Source organism: Hoplias malabaricus, chromosome 2 (genome assembly GCF_029633855.1).
Source record: "Hoplias malabaricus isolate fHopMal1 chromosome 2, fHopMal1.hap1, whole genome shotgun sequence".
NCBI lineage: Eukaryota > Metazoa > Chordata > Actinopteri > Characiformes > Erythrinidae > Hoplias > Hoplias malabaricus.
The window spans coordinates 81,773,898-81,792,314 of NC_089801.1; the positions used below are offsets into that span (position 1 = coordinate 81,773,898).

Here is an 18,417-nt window from a genome sequence, read left to right on the forward strand (position 1 = left end):
TATTCCTCTGCCTTTGCACGTATATGAATTTGAATGACATCACATTCTTAATCCACAGGGTTTAATATGATGTCAGCTCAGTCTTTGCAGCTATAACAGTTTTAACTTTTCTGAGAAGGCTTTCCACAAGGTTTAGGAATGTGTTTATGGGTATTGTTGACCATTCTTCCAGAAGCTCATTTGTGAGGTCAGACACTGATGTTGGACGAAGCCTAGCTCTCAGTCTCTGCTCTGATTTATCCCAAAGGTGTTCTGACAGGTGGAGGTCAGGACTCTGTAGTCAGACAGGTACAGTTCTCCTGGCAACTGCCAAACCCAGACTCGTCCATCACATCATTAGACATAGACGCGTGATCTGTTACTCCAGCGAACATGTCTCCACAGCTCTAGAGTCCAGTGACGGTGTTCTTTACACCACTGCATCTGATGCTTATCATCGTGCTTGGTGATGTAAGGTTTGGATGCAGCTGCTCAGCCACAGAAATCCATTCCATGAAGCTGTCTACACACTGTTCTGAAGGCCACATGAAGTTTGGAGGTCTGTAGTGATTGACTGCAGAAAGTTGTCAACCTCTGCGCACTATGCGCCTCAGCATCCGCTGACCCCTCTGTCATTTTACATGGCCTACAACTTTGTGGCTGAGTTGTTGTTGTTCCCAACCCATTCAAATCCATAGCCAGTATTTCCTCTTGTTTTACTTCTTCTCTGATGACGAATCTGTTTAGAAAGATACTAAGGCTTTTCTCTGACCGTTTGCTCGTAATAATTTTGTCTTTCAGGGAGGATGATTCTCTCTGTGATTCTGCTGATTCTCACTGGCTTTATGAAAGCTGCCTCAGGTATGTGATCACTTAGCAAACAACTAAACTTCTAAAAACCCACCACCACACATCAAACATCCACCAAAAGTCATCCAGTTTAACAGGAACATTAACAGATTATATGTTATCCCATTCCCACTGTTCTCTCAATAGTTACACAAATCTGGATGAATGAAAATATTTACTTCACTGACTTCAGTGGAACCTGACTGGAACTTGTTCTGACTTGTTTTGGTTTTTCTGGTTAAATGCAGTTTAGAAAAAAAGAAAAAACAGTACTTGCGTCTGATTTCCAGACATCAGTTTGTTAGTTACATCTGAGAGTAGAAGCAAGTCTATTAAGCAAAATAAATAAATAAATAAACAAAAATCAAACCACATTCAAAATATTCCAAAGCACTGTCAGAGTTTAACTGGTGTTCACATGATACAGACATATATATATATATATATATATATATATATATATATATATATATATATATATATATATATATATATATATATATGATCCCAAAATAATTCCTTTTAATTTATTTATTTATTATTTATTTTGCCTAAAAAAAGAATATGATCTCAAAATTACATTTTTCTTGTGGAAGTTAAACAAATAGGTAACTCCTTCATAATTCCTTTTAATTAATTTAAAAATTCATTCATTAATTTTCTGTAACTCCTTATGCATGCAAGGTGTAAGGCAGGAACACACCCTGAACGGGGCATCAGTCTTTCACAGGCCACCACACACACACTAACACACATATTCAAACAGTAGCAACTATTGCATGGTCAGTCCACCTAGAAATGTGTTTGAATGTGAGGAAAACTACACAGATACATAGAGAACACACAGAAGTCCTCACAGACAGTCACCTGAGGTGGGGCTCAAAGCCACGACCCCAGGACCCTGGAGCTGTGTGACTGCGACACTACCTGTTGCACCATTGTGCCCCTACTTTATTGTAGAAGTAAAAAAGAATATTGCTGTATATGAATGTAAGTATTAACATGAATGCAGAGTCTCACTTGCTTTATGGAAGCTACCTGAGGTATGTGATAAATCAGCAAACTACACAGAGTGTGTTTAAGCACAGACCCACAGACTGAAAAATTAGGAGAATAATGGTGCTTTTTCACTGCATGGAACCTACAGGACTGGACTTGTTCTTGTTTCCACTGGCCAAATCTGGTCCTGGTCCCTGGAAGTAGGTAAGTTTTCAGTCCCAGCTCACTCCAGATTCCAACCGAGTCGAGTAGGTACTAAATGGTGAGGTGTAAACCCTGCAGAGCGCTGATTGGCCAGAGCCATGTCAATTACCAGGAAATGCAGAGCTCATTCAAATCCAACACAAACCGTTGATTGTAAAATCTCTTAAATTACAGCAGCTTTCGCATTTATTTTTATCGGACTCACAACCGCAGCTCGCAACTGAGGTGTTTTGAAGAGGTTTATCTGCTCCTTGGGTCGGTGGTGGATGAAAATTTCCAGTGAAAGCCAAATGTGCAATAAGTAACTGATCTGTGAGAACTGGGGTGTGGAGACATGTTCAGTCCAAAAAACAACAACAGGTGAATACATGATGAGTAAACAGTGCCTAACTTTACTGCTGCCGTTATTGTGGTTTTCAAAGCCAGTGATTCCTGTTAGAGACTGTTTTTTTTTTTTTTGACGTCCATTTAGCTGGAGAGCACTGCCAGTGGAAAAGTGACAAGCTTTAAGCAAGCCAAGCTGAGTAGAGTAGAGTCGAGTCATGAAGAGCTGGACTTATGCGGTGGAAAAGAACCATAAGGATCACCTTTATTGACCCCCTTAGGGAAATTGCTATTCTGCATTTGACTCATCCGTGGCAGTGAACACACCAACACACAATAGTGAGCATTTCTTCACACTAGGGGCTATGAACACACACACAACTGGAGCATGGTGCTGTGACTCCTCTTGGCGCTCAGGGAGCAGTTTGAGTGTTTGGTGCCTTGCTCAAGGGCACTTCAGCTGTGAATTAAATTTTTCTTGCCGGTCCTGGGGACTGAAACAGCGATCCTCCGCCCTCAAGCTCACTTCTCCAACCTGCGTCACTGCTGCCCCCAAATCACCAAACATCTGAAAAAAAAAAAAAAAACAGGAACATGAACAGGTTCTTTTTTGCTGTTCACACTGACCTCTAAGTATTTGAAAAAATATATGTGCAAATTGGTATAAATTGAATAAATGCAAACACAAATTAACTAAAATGTTTAATTCACAGATTCCGTTTAAACTGACTGTAATACTGTTCCTAAACTAAATGTTCCTCTTTATCTGGTTAAATTTAAGAGTTGCTAACAATAATCAAATGTTCTGTTTCTGTTCTAAACAATAAGAATAAGCCTCTGTGTTTTCTCTCTGTGTGGTGCAGGGGGCAGCTGCACATGTGTCTGAATTCCAAACAGCTCTTTGTAGAAGCCATATCTTTAAGCACTACATAGTGTACTACTAGGGCAGCCATATTAAAGTGAGGCTGAAATTATATAAAAAAAAAACAACATTTAAATACATTCCAAGTAACTGGGCCCTGTCAGACTTTTTACAGATGGGGAATATTTATTAAATGTATTAGTCTTTTTTGTTTTTTGTTTTACAGCTGCAGAAGGGTTTAAAGTTGTTGGTCCAGCTGCTCCTCTTATTGTTGAAAGTGGTGAAGATGTGGTTCTGCCCTGTTCTCTCAAACCTAAACTCAGCGCTGTGGACATGAGTGTAGAGTGGGTTAAACTAGGAGAGAGAACCCTGACGGTGCATCGCTACAAAGACCGTGCAGACAGAACTGATGAGCAGGCTGAGGATTACAGAGGGAGGACAAGTTTATTTAAAGAAGAGCTGAAAACTGGAAACACCTCTCTGAAACTCTCAGCGGTCCAACCTTCTGATGAAGGAGTTTACAAGTGTTTAATTGAGTCAAGCGTTGGGTACAGTGATGTAAATATTGATCTTAAAGTCAAAGGTAAGTGCCATCACAGGTTCAAACATCTAAAATATTTGTCTAAAAAGAATACTTTTTCAAATATATGTTTTTATGGGACACTTAACATGTAACTCCATCCTAATTCATTTAAATTTATTATAAATATTAAAAGGAAAATGTTGTGTGTGAATTTTTTTTTTCAGAACAAGTTTTTCATGCTTGGAAGATTGCTCTGACCTGTATTTTAGTTTTTATCTTTGGATTAATTGTATTTGCAGCTTTCATCTGGAAAGGTACAGTCCACTGGACCATTTTAAAAAATGTTATTTTTTAATAACGTTCACAGTAAATATGTGAACCTATGGTAGAAGTGATTATAATAGATATCTGGCTAGTCATGTAAACTCTGATTTCTTAGATCAGATTAAAGCTGTCATTTGATAATCAGAACATACGAATAGAAATGAGATCTGAAAATTGTAAAATAGAGCCTATTAAACAGAACACATGCTTTAAGTTAAAATGAAATTTACATATATATTTTCACTACATTTTCACCATATAATTATTGACCCATAAAGTAAAGATGGATAAAATAGTGGAAGTAAAATGTGTTTAATTAATTCCCCATCACTCCATCATAACCTCTCTATATTATTTAGGAATCTCACTAATGGACTTCCTTCTTCATCTACCTCCATGTGTTTAAAATGGAGTTTAGGTGAAGTGAATGGAAAGGGCAAGCCAGAATCTTAATTTTATGCATGTTTAGCTTTATTTATTGTATTTCCTATTCTGATAACATTTTATACAATAAATGAATTGTAAACATTTGCATGTAGAAAACTGTAGGGGTACATTTGAGACTCTTCCATGATTCTTTACTCTTCTATGATTTGTGACTCTTATGTTTTATTTTATATTTATTATTTATAATTTGTTAACTACATGTTCAGCCATATTCAAATATGACGTGTTTTCTTAACGTTAGTGAAAATGTCTATTTATATTAAATCACCAGGAAATTCCCTGTGGAATGAACTGACTTCAGCTCTTTGGATGATGTCAGTAAATGTTGTGTTTATTTCTCTCTAGGTTCACCTTTACACCCATATGTACACACTCCTGTGCAATGCTCAGCCATCGCCTACATGCGTCTCCACTCAGGGAATATGAGGAAGGAGTGGGACCTGAATAAATACTACACATCAGAAGCAGGTTATAGAAGACTTATCCCAGCGATCACAAACTGCAAAAAGGCTCAGTGAGTGATTAATCTATTAGTACAGATAAATAATTAATGAACTAAATATTACATTGTAAATCTGTATCCCTCTGTTACTTTTCAGCTCAGACAAACATTTTAAGTTTTCATTTAACAATAACTGAATTTGTCTGAGTTTCTGTGCACATGCACTTTAGGGAAAATTCTCTCAGAGCTGAACAGGGTTAAAATTGATTACAAGACAAATTCATCATATCAGATGCTGACAGTAAAACATATTGTCTCCTCTTGCAGATTAGATGGTTGTATTTCCACTGAAAAATCAGTAATCACATTGAAAAAACCTCTAGAGGCAGAAAAGTCCTCTCTGAAAGAACTGGATCTTAGCTACAATGACCTGAAGAGTTCAAGAATAAAGGAGCTCTCTGACGGACTGAAGAGATTAGAGACACTCAGGTCAGTGTCACTGATAAACTGTTATGATCTTTTCAAATTTCATACAAAACATGAAACATATTTTGTTATGAATATGATCTGTAAATTAGACCTATTGTATGTACTGTGCTTTTACAGACTTATGAGGTGTGAACTCAGTAACGCGTCGTTTGACACAGTGCAGTCAGTTCTACAATCAGAAAACTCCTGTCTGAAAAACCTGGACCTCAGTAACAATGACCTGCATGTGTCAGAAGTGAAGAAGCTCTGTGAAGGACTGAAGAGTTCACACTGTAAACTGGAGACACTCAGGTAAATATCAACATTTAATGTAATATGATATTATGCTTCTTCTAAACAAATATGTAAACATGTATTTATTTTTTATTTTTATTTTTTTCTGTTCTGTAAGATCTGTCATATTCTAACTGTCAAGAAGAACTGCTCAGGTTTACGAACGCTGAGTTTCCATCCATCCATCCATTATCTGTAACCGCTTATCCAATTTAGGGTCGCGGGGGGTCCAGAGCCTACCTGGAATCATCGGGCGCAAGGCAGGAATACACCCTGGAGGGGGCGCCAGTCCTTCACAGGGCAACACAGACACACACACATTCACTCACACACTCACACCTACGGACACTTTCGAGTCGCCAATCCACCTGCAACGTGTGTTTTTGGACTGTGGGAGGAAACCGGAGCACCCGGAGGAAACCCACGCGAACACGGGGAGAACACACCAACTCCTACGCTGAGTTTCCAGTTTATTAAATGCTCCTGCCTTATATCTGTAATGTACACTTATCTACTGAACTGGTCACAGAACTAGTTTAGACCTGGTTTTATTTGAGTGGATAATCATTCTCAACACAGCTTCAACACTGAAATGTTTTCAGAAACAGAATCTATCTCCTTTAGCTCGTCGTTGCCTTTGTAATTTTAGAGACTGTAGCTCATCTGTTGATGTTATATTTGTATCTTCCAGTACAGGAATATTCAACTAAAACTAGATGAACACATTAACACAAGTAAATAGCAACAGTGGATACATTAATATAAACAACTATAAATAATTAGTGCAGGCAACTGATCAATTATGACCCCCCCCCACACACACACACATTATCATGTCCACTAACATGTTACTGTGTCTGCTGTATTGAAATAATACCGTTTGCAGCTTTCTAAAATGTTCCCTTTTCACTGAGGCATCTGACCACTGAGACATGAATTTAATGTGGAGAGCAGTGAAACATTGTAGAGAATACACCATGGAGGCAATCACAGAGTCAAATCAGTACTCCTCTAATAACAGTGACTTGAAGAACTCATGAGTGGAGAAGCCCTGTGTTGAACTGAAGAGTCCACTCTGTAAACTGTAAATTCTTTCAGTGCTGAACAGGGCTAAAATTATTATTAAAATGTGTTCTACTCTTGCAGATTGGCTGGTTGTAATCTCACTGAACAGTCAATTATTACATTGAGTGAAGCTCTAGAGGCAGAAATCACCTCTCTGAAAGAACTAGATCTTAGCTACAATGACCTGCAGGGATCACTACTGGAGAAGCTCTCTGAGGGAGTGAAGAGACTAGAGACACTCAGGTCAGTGTCACTGATCATCTGTTTTAATCTGTTAAAATTGTTTACAACAAATAACAAATCTCTTTGTTCTATGTTGTAATCTGTAAGTAAGGTGTGTACTGTGCTTTTACAGACTTATGAGGTGTGAACTCAGTGATGAGTCATTCGACACAGTGCAGTTAGTTCTGCAATTAGAAAACTCCTGTCTGAAAAACCTGGACCTCAGTAACAATGACATGCAGGAGTCAGGAGTGGAGAAACTCTGTGCTGGACTGAAGAGTAAACAATGTACACTCGAGACGCTCAGGTAAGTGTTAACATTTCATGTAATGTTGTAATTTCACCAGAATCAGAGTTAAGTTTATTGACCACGTAATCTCACACACAAGGAAACACAAGGTTTTTGATTTCTTAGCTCACAGTGCACACAGACAGTATTACACAGTAATACAAAAACATTCCTACCATATGCACATACTGTCTGTCTCAGTACACACACACACACACACAGCCATACCTGTAAACCTTACATGTGCGTTTTATATTAAAGCGCTGAGTACAGTTGTGATGTGCTGTAGTGGCAAATGGGCCAGAGCTAGTGAGTGCTGCACCATAAGAAGTGCTAGTCCAGACGATGGAGTGTAGAGTGTGATACTATACCTGAATAAATGTAAAGTGCAGTAGAAAGGAAACTCAGGAATATGGAGAGCTGTATGTATGTTTAACTGTTCAGGAGTGTGAGAAGCTTCTCTGTTGCCTGATTGTCCTAATCCACATTTGGCTAAAGTACCAGCCTGAGGGAAGGTGCTGGAACAGTAGGTGTCCCAGGTGTGATGGATCATAGGTGATTTTCTCATCATGCTTCCTGTTTCTGGAGGAGTGCAGATCCAGCAGTGTGGGCAGCTCAACACCGATAGTCTTCTCAGCTGACGTAATGATACACTGCAGTCTGTGTTGTTCACACACTATATCTGCACATCTGACCTGGTTACCTCTACATACTACACACTTCCAGTTAATGCACACAAACACCTAAGCTGCTATAGAGTACATAGTTGTTTTTTATATAGTTTGCAAATAAATTATATTCCTACCTCTACCTGCTGACTTTGCACATATTCTGTATTGTGTATTTACTGTTTATGTTCCTAAGTCTTAGCCTAGATTTTGTCTATTACACTGCACTGGAGATGGAGCTTGAACAGTGTTTGATTATACTGTAATGTCGTAATGAAAATCAAGTTTAATTAATTGTATTTATATAACATGTATATAAATATAACACATATAATTGTATTTATATAACATGCTGTAATCAGGGGTCCTCAAACTTTTTAATCAAAGGGCCAGCTCACAGTTCTTCAGTCTTTTGGGGGGCTGGACTGCAGCCAGAGAAGAAAACATCTATTTTAAAGTTAAAGTTGTTTATGGTTTGAGATTAAGGTCTTAGTACCACAGTAGTTTGAACCATGTTTGTTTAAACCACCGTAGTCCAAACTACAATGGTTCCAGACGTGATTGGTCTGGCTTTCACAGCGGGAAACTTGCAAAAACTCACACATTTTATAAACTTATGCAAAAATATGAGAGTTGTGACCACAATTACTCATAATGTAATCATATATAATCATCAGCAAAAAGAATAACGTTACTAGAATTAAAAATAAATGCATAATTTAAAATAAAACTAAAGAAATAACAGTGATAATAGACAAAGATTGTTTTGTAACAAAAAAAAATATATTTCAGTGTATTCATTATTATAAAAAAATAGATATTAAGTATGTTAGAAAAGTTTATAAAGATGATGGTGAGAACTCTCAGCAGTGTTTCTCAGTGGCACAGTGGGCTACATGTGAAAACCCTGCATTTCTGTGTTGTACAGAGGTGGGTTCAAGACCTGAGGGCGTTCATTGTGTCGTTTTTATAACAACAACTGAAGGTCACAGTGATGAAACATTGATTCACTAAAGTACTGTAAAGTATTCTATGTTGCCTCTTCTGATATATATTTGTAGTATATATTCATTCATTCATTCATTATCTGTAACCGCTTATCCAATTCAGAGTCGCGGTGGGTCCAGAGCCTACCTGGAATCATTGGGCGCAAGGCGGGAAAACACCCTGGAGGGGGCACCAGTCCTTCACAGGGCAACACAGACACACACATTCACTCACACACTCACACCTACGGACAATTTGGAGTCACCAATCCACCTACCAACGTGTGGTTTTTGGACTGTGGGAGGAAACCGGAGCACCCGGAGGAAACCCACGCGGACACGGGGAGAACACACCAACTCCTCACAGACAGTCACCCGGAGCGGGAATCGAACCCACAACCTCCAGGTTCCTAGAGCTGTGTGACTGCGACACTACCTGCTGCACCACCCCTTGTAGTATATACTAAAATTATAACATCTTTTTACACACATAAAACACACACACACACACGCAAATGGTTTTTATAACAGCAACTGAAGCTCTCAGTGATGCAACATTGATTCACTAAAGTACTGTAAAGTATGCTATGTTGCCTCTTCTGATATATATTTGTTTTATATACCAACATGATAACATCTTTTTACACACACACACAGATAAAGTGCCAGTTGTACTCTGTCTCTTTTCATCCTTTGTTTGAACTTTTTTTTTTTTTTTTACCTCTGAGTGAGTCGTGTAGTTATCAAACAGTTTAGAGCAGGTGGGAAATCTGTGAAAAAACAACTGCTATATGTTTATGCCCTAATCCCACACTTAAAAAAGATGGCTCTACAATGGTTCTTTAGTAAAGAAAACGGTATAGAACACTTGAAGAAGCTTTGTATGAATAAAGGTTCCTTTGCATCATGAAAGTGTTCTTTAGATTGATGGAGAATGTGCTATAGATGGTTCTATAGAGCACCTTGTAGAAAATGCTTCTGTACGGCACCATAAATGGTTCCTTTATTGTTACAAGTTTGAAATCATTTTCTAAATGTTGCTATATAGAGCCATCTACAGCACATTCTCAATGGAATGGCAGCAGAAGTCACTGGTGAATGAACTCTAACATAACGTTAAACTATTTAAAACCATGTTATAACGTTTTATCAAACTGGAAACTTATTTAAGTTTATTGCTGACATTTAATGCATAATAATGTTACTTTAGGGCACTCATAATAAGTACATCTTTCACAGATTGTTTTTTTTTTATTGGTCAGTTATATGTCATTCTTTGCTCATTTGTAGTAAGTGAAGTCACTATTTACCTCTCCACTGCTCTATTACACCCCTCCACTCTCACTTCATGAAATGCTTTAGTATAAACACCACAAGGATCAATCTTTCCTGTCTTAATTGTCCTGTTCAGAATAGACAGCTTCAGCATCTGTTCTGTTAAATGACAATGAATCACTGTTCACACCGATCCGAATGTACCTCAGGGAGAGGAAAGTAAGCAGAACCTCCCATTTTATTTATAACTGCTTGGATTTCTTTTGTTCTCTGTTCTCAGTTTTGCTGATATGTGTTTGTTTGTGTTTTTGTTACACTGACTGTCTTTGGGATGTTTTCTATCTTCTGAATTCTAATGTCTCCTATCCTAATGTTAGAAGCAATGAAACTTAAAAATGTTTGCATTTAATTATTCTTTTTCAGACTGGCCACTTGTAATCTTAGTGATAAAACTTGTGAATATCTGGGATCAGTTTTAAAACAGTCCAACTCCCTCCTAAAAGAACTGGACCTCAGTAACAATGACGTGCAGGATTCAGGAGTGGAGAAGCTCTGTGAAGGACTGAAGAGTTCACACTGTAAACTGGAGACACTCAGGTCAGATGTCCTATGATTTACTTCTGAATGCAAAAACTAAGATGTGAATTCAGAGTAAAGTTATTTTTATGTCTCTCGTGAACTGCATTAAAGTCTAGGCTGAGAGTGTGGGATAGTGAGAAATAATGCAGTAGTCTTTGGTATCAATGTTTAAAGAAAACTGTACATAGTAAATGTGAATCAAAAATCTGAAATCCCTTCCGAATGGAGATGTATTTTTTAATTAAACAAAGAATAAGAGAGGGTCCTTGAATTAGCTGATCATTATTTCTCTGATGATAGGCAGGGGTGAGGTGATAGGAATCAGAGAAAATGGTATTAAAGATTAATATTATTTTTTCTCCATTCACTGATTCACTGAGGTAAAATAAAAAATTAGATAAAATTTTAGAGAAGTCACTAGCTTTGTTTAAAGTATACTCACACTTCCAGAGTACAACTGTCCCCCTCCCCATCTCCCCCACAGGCCTAGGGTTTTGTTGCAGTGATTTAATTTAAAAATGCCATCAGTCAATGGCATTTATTTGGCATAAATGCACTTTTGCACATCGTCAATGAATATCTGATAATTGACATTACGTTCACGTTACATGCCTGGGCACAGCTAGCCACACTGATGCATACTCAACTGAACTGGACATGTTTCAGTGTACCCTCACCAGGCAGGTCATGGAGTACTCACACTAGTCAAAGGAATTGCACTTTGAGGGTCAAAAGTGCCCAGACATGGTACAGAGTGTCTAATGTAGGAACACACTGAGAGAAAAGAAGCGATATGATTAATCACGTGTAATATAACCTACATTACATAAACTTTTAAGATGAAAGGGGTTCATTTTGATTTTAAGATTTTAAATATCTGCACCTATGCTATCTTCATCAGCTGACTTTTCTCCTGAGTGTGTTTTACTGAAATTAATTTACACTCAAACTGACACAAATTCAGAACTCACATAGTTTACATATTAACTTTAAATATTAAACAAGAAAATTAGCAAGTAAGTAAAAATTTGTGAGTTAGTGTTTTGGCTGTTATTTACCTGTTTACCACAGAATAATGATAATGGTCTATCTCTTGGATCTTATTTTTCTATTCAAATTGTCTTCACTATCATTAATTGTCACCAGTTTTACCAAATATTTAGATATGATTCTCAAAATCCCACTCGATGCCACAAACCTGGGAGGGTAAATGCAAGAATTCCCTGAGACCCATGGCCTGTTCATTAACTGACACTAATGCGCCTAGACTCAGAAGCTTGACAATTCCATGATTATATTAGGTTTGTGTATTCTTTTTTGCTATGAGGGACATTTTGATATCATCTTAAAATTCTGAAAAACGTTGATTATATAAAAATGCTCAGCTGCTCAAAAAGTGTTTACATCATTCAGGTTTATTTTTATATGAAATTATTTAATTGGTTGTATGGTTGGATTTGGCCCTGTTTCATATCAGTGTTTATAAATAATGTAGAGTATTTGGTGCTTGCTGTTTTTGTACTAAACACAAACTTGCTTTGCCTCTGTAAATACCACAGCTCTCTATTTTCCTTGGCTCTCTCCAGATTGTCTGGTTGTATGATTACACAGAAAGCTTGTACTTCACTGGCTTCAGCTCTGAGCTCAAACTCTTCACACCTGAAAGAACTGGATCTGAGCTACAATGACCCAGGAGACACAGGAGAGAAGCTGCTCTCCGATAAAAAGGAGGATCCACACTGCAGACTGGACACACTCAGGTATGTAAATTGTGTAAAATTCAATGTGTGTGTGTGTGTGTGTTCTATAAATTACTGACTGACTCAGTGTAAAAAAGACATGCACTTAATGTGCTAAAGGCAAAGGATTTTTTTCTCTGTAAAAATGTCAAATTGTTTTGGATGCTGCATGATGAACCAGAGCCATAAAGAGAGAGAGAGTTGTGCCAACTCTTTTTTTACAGCGATGGTGGGTCATGGAGACTCTCAATAGTTCCCAGAAATTAGCAGCAGACACCAGCAGCACCATAATTACAGCAGAACAGATGCAAGTGTCATGTGTTTAAGACGTTTAAAGAATGATATTTTATAATATCAGCAAATCTATATCCAATTAACAAGTGTCATGCTATTTATTTCCCACTAAATTAGTAGATTTGAGGAACTTTAGCAGTTAATTAGGCTACAGAAAGTGAATATTTAGAAAAATTATTCTTGGGTGATGTTTGTCTGGAGGAGTATTTATTAAATGTAACTGGGCGAGTGATTGTAGAGTTCTGAGTGAAGAACGTGAAATGAGGATTTATTTTCTAATAGAATCTAAGCTAAAGTTACACAACAGTAAAGAACAGAATTTCCTTCAAATGTCTCCTTTTTTTCTTTAGAGATTTACCAATTGTGGTAATAAGTCCATGGTAAAATATGTTTTTGTGATAAACCATTGTGACTTAATGTCCTTCGGGATGTGATATTTTAATGCACCATATTTATATTTCTATATGAAGGCTCCACCTTCTGTTCAATCTGATATAATAATTTATACATTAGTATTTAAGAATAGGTCCATATAAGATTACTGAAACCTCCATGATGTGTTAGAAAGCTAATCTTAACTGATTTATGAACATTTCTTCACCTCCCTCTAAGTTATCTGAAAACATAGGGGATGTTTCACACTGACCACCGTACAAGATTAAAAAGCAGTAATTATAAATAACATTTTTTTAACACAATCCACTACATGAATATGTCTGTAACTGAGATATCAGTCTAAAATGTACATATGAGGCAACTAACACCTGATTTTCACATTAATCCAGAAATAACGGCAAATGTATTTCTTTTTTATTGTAAGAATATATACAACCACATGCACAGCTCAATGTGCTCTAGAATTATTGTAGATCAATACATTGATTGAAGACTAATGACCAAAACTGCACGGACATGTTGGCCGACTAGAGTTTCCTGGAACTATTTGGAGCCTTCATGAGTCACGTGACCACTAAGCATTTTGAACTTCCATGGACGCAACTCTCCATTTATACAGCTCTGTGATGAACCAAAGCAAGGGCATAGAATCAGCATGGACATAAGTGACATGTCCCCACCAATATCCAGCCATTATTGAGTTGTTTCCATCAATAACTTGATTCCCTCCAAAAGTCATATGTGGAGCTATTTGGTCCCCACCAATGACACGAGCAAATCTACACCCTTAAATCAAAGTGTTGCTTCATCAAATAAAATCAAAAATTATTTTATTTATATAACAATTAATGTAATTATAATTTGATATATTAAAAACCTTTCAAATCTTCCTCGTGACATATTGTCTTTGTATTATTTTAAATTAAATATAGGGTTTAAATCATTTTATGTAATTCTGTTTTTATATTTATAATATAAATATTTATAATATATTTATATTTATAATTTTATATTATATATTATATATATATATATCGCAGTCACACAGCTCCAGGGACCTGGAGATTGTGGGTTCGATTCCCGCTCCGGGTGACTGTCTGTGAGGAGTTGGTGTGTTCTACCCGTGTCCGCGTGGGTTTCCTCCGGGTGCTCCGGTTTCCTCCCACGGTCCAAAAAAACACACGTTGCAGGTGGATTGGCGACTCGAAAGTGTCTGTAGGTGTGAGTGTGTGAGTGAATGTGTGTGTGTGTGTCTGTGTTGCCCTGTGAAGGACTGGCGTCCCCTCCAAGGTGTATTCCCGCCTTGCGCCCAATGATTCCAGGTAGGCTCTGGACCCCCCGCGACCCTAAATTGGATAAGCGGTTACAGATAATGGATGGATGGATAGGAACTTGTTTGTAAACAGGGTTGTACACTGAATGGGTATTTGAAGATTCTTAATGGAAAACTAAACGGTTCTTCTTAAAAATCATAAGGAAAAATACATTAGAAAGATAAATATTAAGAAACAAGTTGGATGAGTGTGTTTCTTCTTTCAGGATGGACCATGCCGGGGAGAACAGGATCAAACCAGGAATGAAGAAATGTAAGTTCACTGTGTTCAGTGTAATGTTCACAACATGAATGTGTCATTGCAGCATTAGCCTCCACCTCCTTGTTCTCTGAGCCCACTGAGCAGAGATGTTCACAAGTCATTTTCACAAGTCCAAGTCAAGTTTTAAGTCTTTGAGCTCAAGTCCAAATCAAGTCTCAGGTCTCTTATGGTTGAAAAGAATGAATGCCATCCGGACCACGTACTGTACTGTCACTTTTTAGCACACACTACAGTATCAGAACTGATCAGTGTATGATCAATTTTAAAATTATATTTCAGTGCAATGTGTAGAATCACAAGTCATTGAGAGTGTGTGTGTGTGTGTGTGAGAGAGAGAGAGAGAGTGTGTGTTTGTGTGTGTGTGAGAGAGAGAGTGTGTGTTTGTGTGTGTGAGAGAGAGAGAGAGTGTTTGTGTGTGAGAAAGAGAGAGTGTGTGTGAGAGAGAGATTTTTTTTTATTATTTTTAACAAACTTCATTGAGTCATTTAACAGGTCACAGTCTCAAACGGCTTTCACCCAACAACTAACAATAAATAATGCACAAAACACCTTAAAAAGTCAACTGCAAACGTCCTGCATCATCGACTGTAAACAGAGTTCCACTGACTTCCCAGGTTTTCACAAACTCACGAGCGTTCCCCACTAAATCATAATACGCATGCTCTAACTTTAACCGAGCAGCCACTAAACCCTTGAACATCAACACCACATCCACTGACCCCTGCCCCAGCAGCATGAAGCTCCTGCTCTCCCAGTGGTCGTTCCAATTTGTCACTAGAATATAGAGATCTTTGGTAATCCTTCATAAAATCCCGCCGCCAGTTCCCCATTGTCTCTACGCTCACTCTTGTACAGTTCAGCATAAAAACTTACAGCCAGCTTACGGATCTCAGTGGGCTCAGTCAGCTCCTGTCCATCTTCAGCACGGAGAGAATGCATGAACCGGCACTGACCATTCTTCCTTTCCAGACTAAAAGAGTATTTTGATGGGGCATCCATTTGCGCCAGGCTCTGAAACCACGAGCGAACTAGAGCCCCCTGTGCCCTGACACCCAGGAGATTGCCAAGAGCATCCCTTTTAGATTTCAGAACCCGTGCATGATCCCGGTCTCTTGTGCAGTTCTTCTGCCTTTGAATTTCTAAAATTTCACTTTCAAATTTTTCCATAGTCCGAGTAATATGCTGCGAAACATTGAGAGTATAATGCTGGCAGAGCTGCTTAATTTCAATTTTTCCATAATCCCACCACCCTCGCAGATTATGAAAGAACTGTTTTTGGGCTCTAAAACTAGTCCAAAAAATAGTAAAACTTTTTTGAAATTCATGTCCAAAAACAGGGAGGTGTTAAAGTGCCAGTAAGCTCTTTGGGGCTTAAGGTTTGCAATAAAAAAACAACATAAAACCAAACTGTGATCTGAAAAATGGACCGGCGTAATCCCACACCCTTTAAAAATATTAATATGGTGTTTAAAACAGTAGAAACAATCTAGTCTGGCCAGCGTCATAAGACTGTCTCTCACATGGGCCCATGTATACTGTCAAACTTTCTTATTAAAAGCTCTCCACACATCAAGCAAATCATGAGCAGTCAGTAGCTCTCTAAGAGCATGCTGAGATGCAATGTGAGGTTTGGTGTGATTCCTGTCTGTATCATCATCCTCAGTGCAGTTAAAATTTTTAAGAGTTTGTAAAGCTGTGTTAACAGTGTGAAGAAAAACCACCCTCTCAGCTCCAGAAGTGGGAGCATAAATATTAAAAATGACAAACTTAAACTGCTCAAACTGAGCACGTATAAACATACACCTCCCTGCCATCACCTGCTCAAGCTCACATGAGACCAGCAAGAAATGTTTAGCAAAGAGGACAGCCACCCCACCTCTAGTCGAGCTCATGTGCCTAAAATAAACCTCCCCTTCCCATTCCTTCTTCCAGTCGACTTCATTAGCCCCGTCACTGTGCGTCTCTTGGACAAGCACAATATCCATGCCCTTCTGTCTAATCAATTCAAATAACAGTGCTCTTTTCTGTACGTCCCGCGCCCCATTCAGGTTCAGAGAGCCAATCTTAACTCTACTCATAAAAAGAAGGAGAAGGCTAAGGACAAGCAGCAACAAAGTGAAAAGCAGAAAGAAAACTACAATGTTTCAAAACCAACATCTTTTTGAAGATCAATAAACAACTTACGATCATGATCATGAGAGAGAAAGCGTGCGCATGTGTGTGCAAAACAGAGAGAGATAGAGTGAGAGAGAATGTGTGTGTGAGAGAGAGAGTCTGTTTGTGTGTGTGTGTGTGTGTGTGAGAGAGAGAGAGAGAAAGCGTATGTGTGAAACAGAGACAGTGTGTCATGTGTCTGATTGTGTGTCGTGTGTCTTGTGTCTGCTTGTGTGTCGCGTGTCTGATTGTGTGTCGTGTGTCTGATTGTATGATGTGTGTCTGATTGTGTGTTGCGTGTCTGATTGTGTGTCGTGTGTCTTGTGTCTGATTGTATGATGTGTGTCTGATTGTGTGTTACGTGTCTGATTGTGTGTTGTGTGTCTGATTTTGTGCCGTGTGTCTGATTGTGTGTTGTGCATCTGATTTTGTGCCGTGTGTCTGATTGTGTGTTGTGCATCTGATTTTGTGCCGTGTGTCTGATTGTGTGTTGTGTATCTTGTTGTGTGCAGATGCCTGTGAGCTCACACTGGACCCAAACACAGTGAACACACGCCTCTCTCTGTCTGAGGGGAACAGGAAGGTGGACCGTGTGTGGGAGAGACAGTCGTATCCTGATCATCCAGAGAGATTCAGTGACGAGTGGCAGGTTCTGTGCAGAGAGAGTCTGACTGGACGCTGTTACTGGGAAACTGAGGGGAGTGGGTGGGAGGTTTATATTTCAGTGGCGTATAAATCAATCAGGAGAAAAGGAGGCCGTGATGACTGTTTGTTTGGAGCGAATGAAAAGTCCTGGAGTCTGATCTGCTGTAATCACAATTACTCTGTCCGTCACAATAAGAACAGAACTGATCTCCCTCCTCCTCCCTCCAGCTCTAAGAGAGTAGGAGTGTATGTGGACTCTCCGGCCGGCACTCTGTCCTTCTACAGCGTCTCCACTGACACACACACCCTCACACACTTACACACATTCACCACCACATTCACTGAACCCCTCTGTGCTGGGTTTTTTGTTGGTTATTACTCCTCAGTGCGTTTGTGTCAGATTGAATAAACCCAGACTCTGCAGCTGGACACAGATGTGTGAAGAGAGCAACACTAGAGTTTAGTCCAACTGCATCAGGAAGTGGATGTTTCAGAATTAAAGACTCAGACATTTAATGCATTAACATTAGTGAACATTCATATGAATCATTTACTTCATTAAATGCTGTAAACACCTCTTTCTTTTGTTTCATTTTCTCTCTTTCACACTCTCTCCCTTCTCCTCTCTTCTCTCATCACTCTCTTATCTCTGCTTCTCTTTTCCTCTCCCTCTTTTCTATCTCTAAAGGTTTTGAGGGGTTAAGGGAGGAGTGATTGTTTGTTTTGTAACAGTTTGATGTAATAAATTTATGTAAAAGTCGAAGTCTCATTCAATTGAAAGTAGATTGAACATTA

The 18,417-nt window shown here is 38.5% G+C and overlaps 2 protein-coding genes across 2 annotated transcripts; both read left to right on the plus strand.

The window, feature by feature from the left end:
* Positions 1-525: 525 nt before the first annotated feature.
* On the plus strand, positions 526-10,833 carry LOC136678602 (ribonuclease inhibitor-like). The gene is made up of 10 exons (XM_066656653.1): positions 526-538; positions 781-840; positions 3,444-3,800; positions 3,965-4,054; positions 4,857-5,025; positions 5,281-5,442; positions 5,560-5,733; positions 6,862-7,023; positions 7,136-7,309; positions 10,644-10,833. Exons 1-10 carry the CDS (start codon positions 526-528, stop codon positions 10,831-10,833), a joined length of 1,551 nt encoding a protein of 516 aa, XP_066512750.1.
* Positions 10,276-18,349, plus strand: LOC136687358 (stonustoxin subunit beta-like). Its single transcript, XM_066661756.1, has 4 exons — positions 10,276-10,817; positions 12,386-12,559; positions 14,768-14,814; positions 17,490-18,349. Exons 2-4 carry the CDS (start codon positions 12,399-12,401, stop codon positions 18,029-18,031), a joined length of 750 nt encoding a protein of 249 aa, XP_066517853.1. The 5' UTR covers positions 10,276-10,817; positions 12,386-12,398; the 3' UTR covers positions 18,032-18,349.
* The last annotated feature ends 68 nt before the right edge of the window (positions 18,350-18,417 follow it).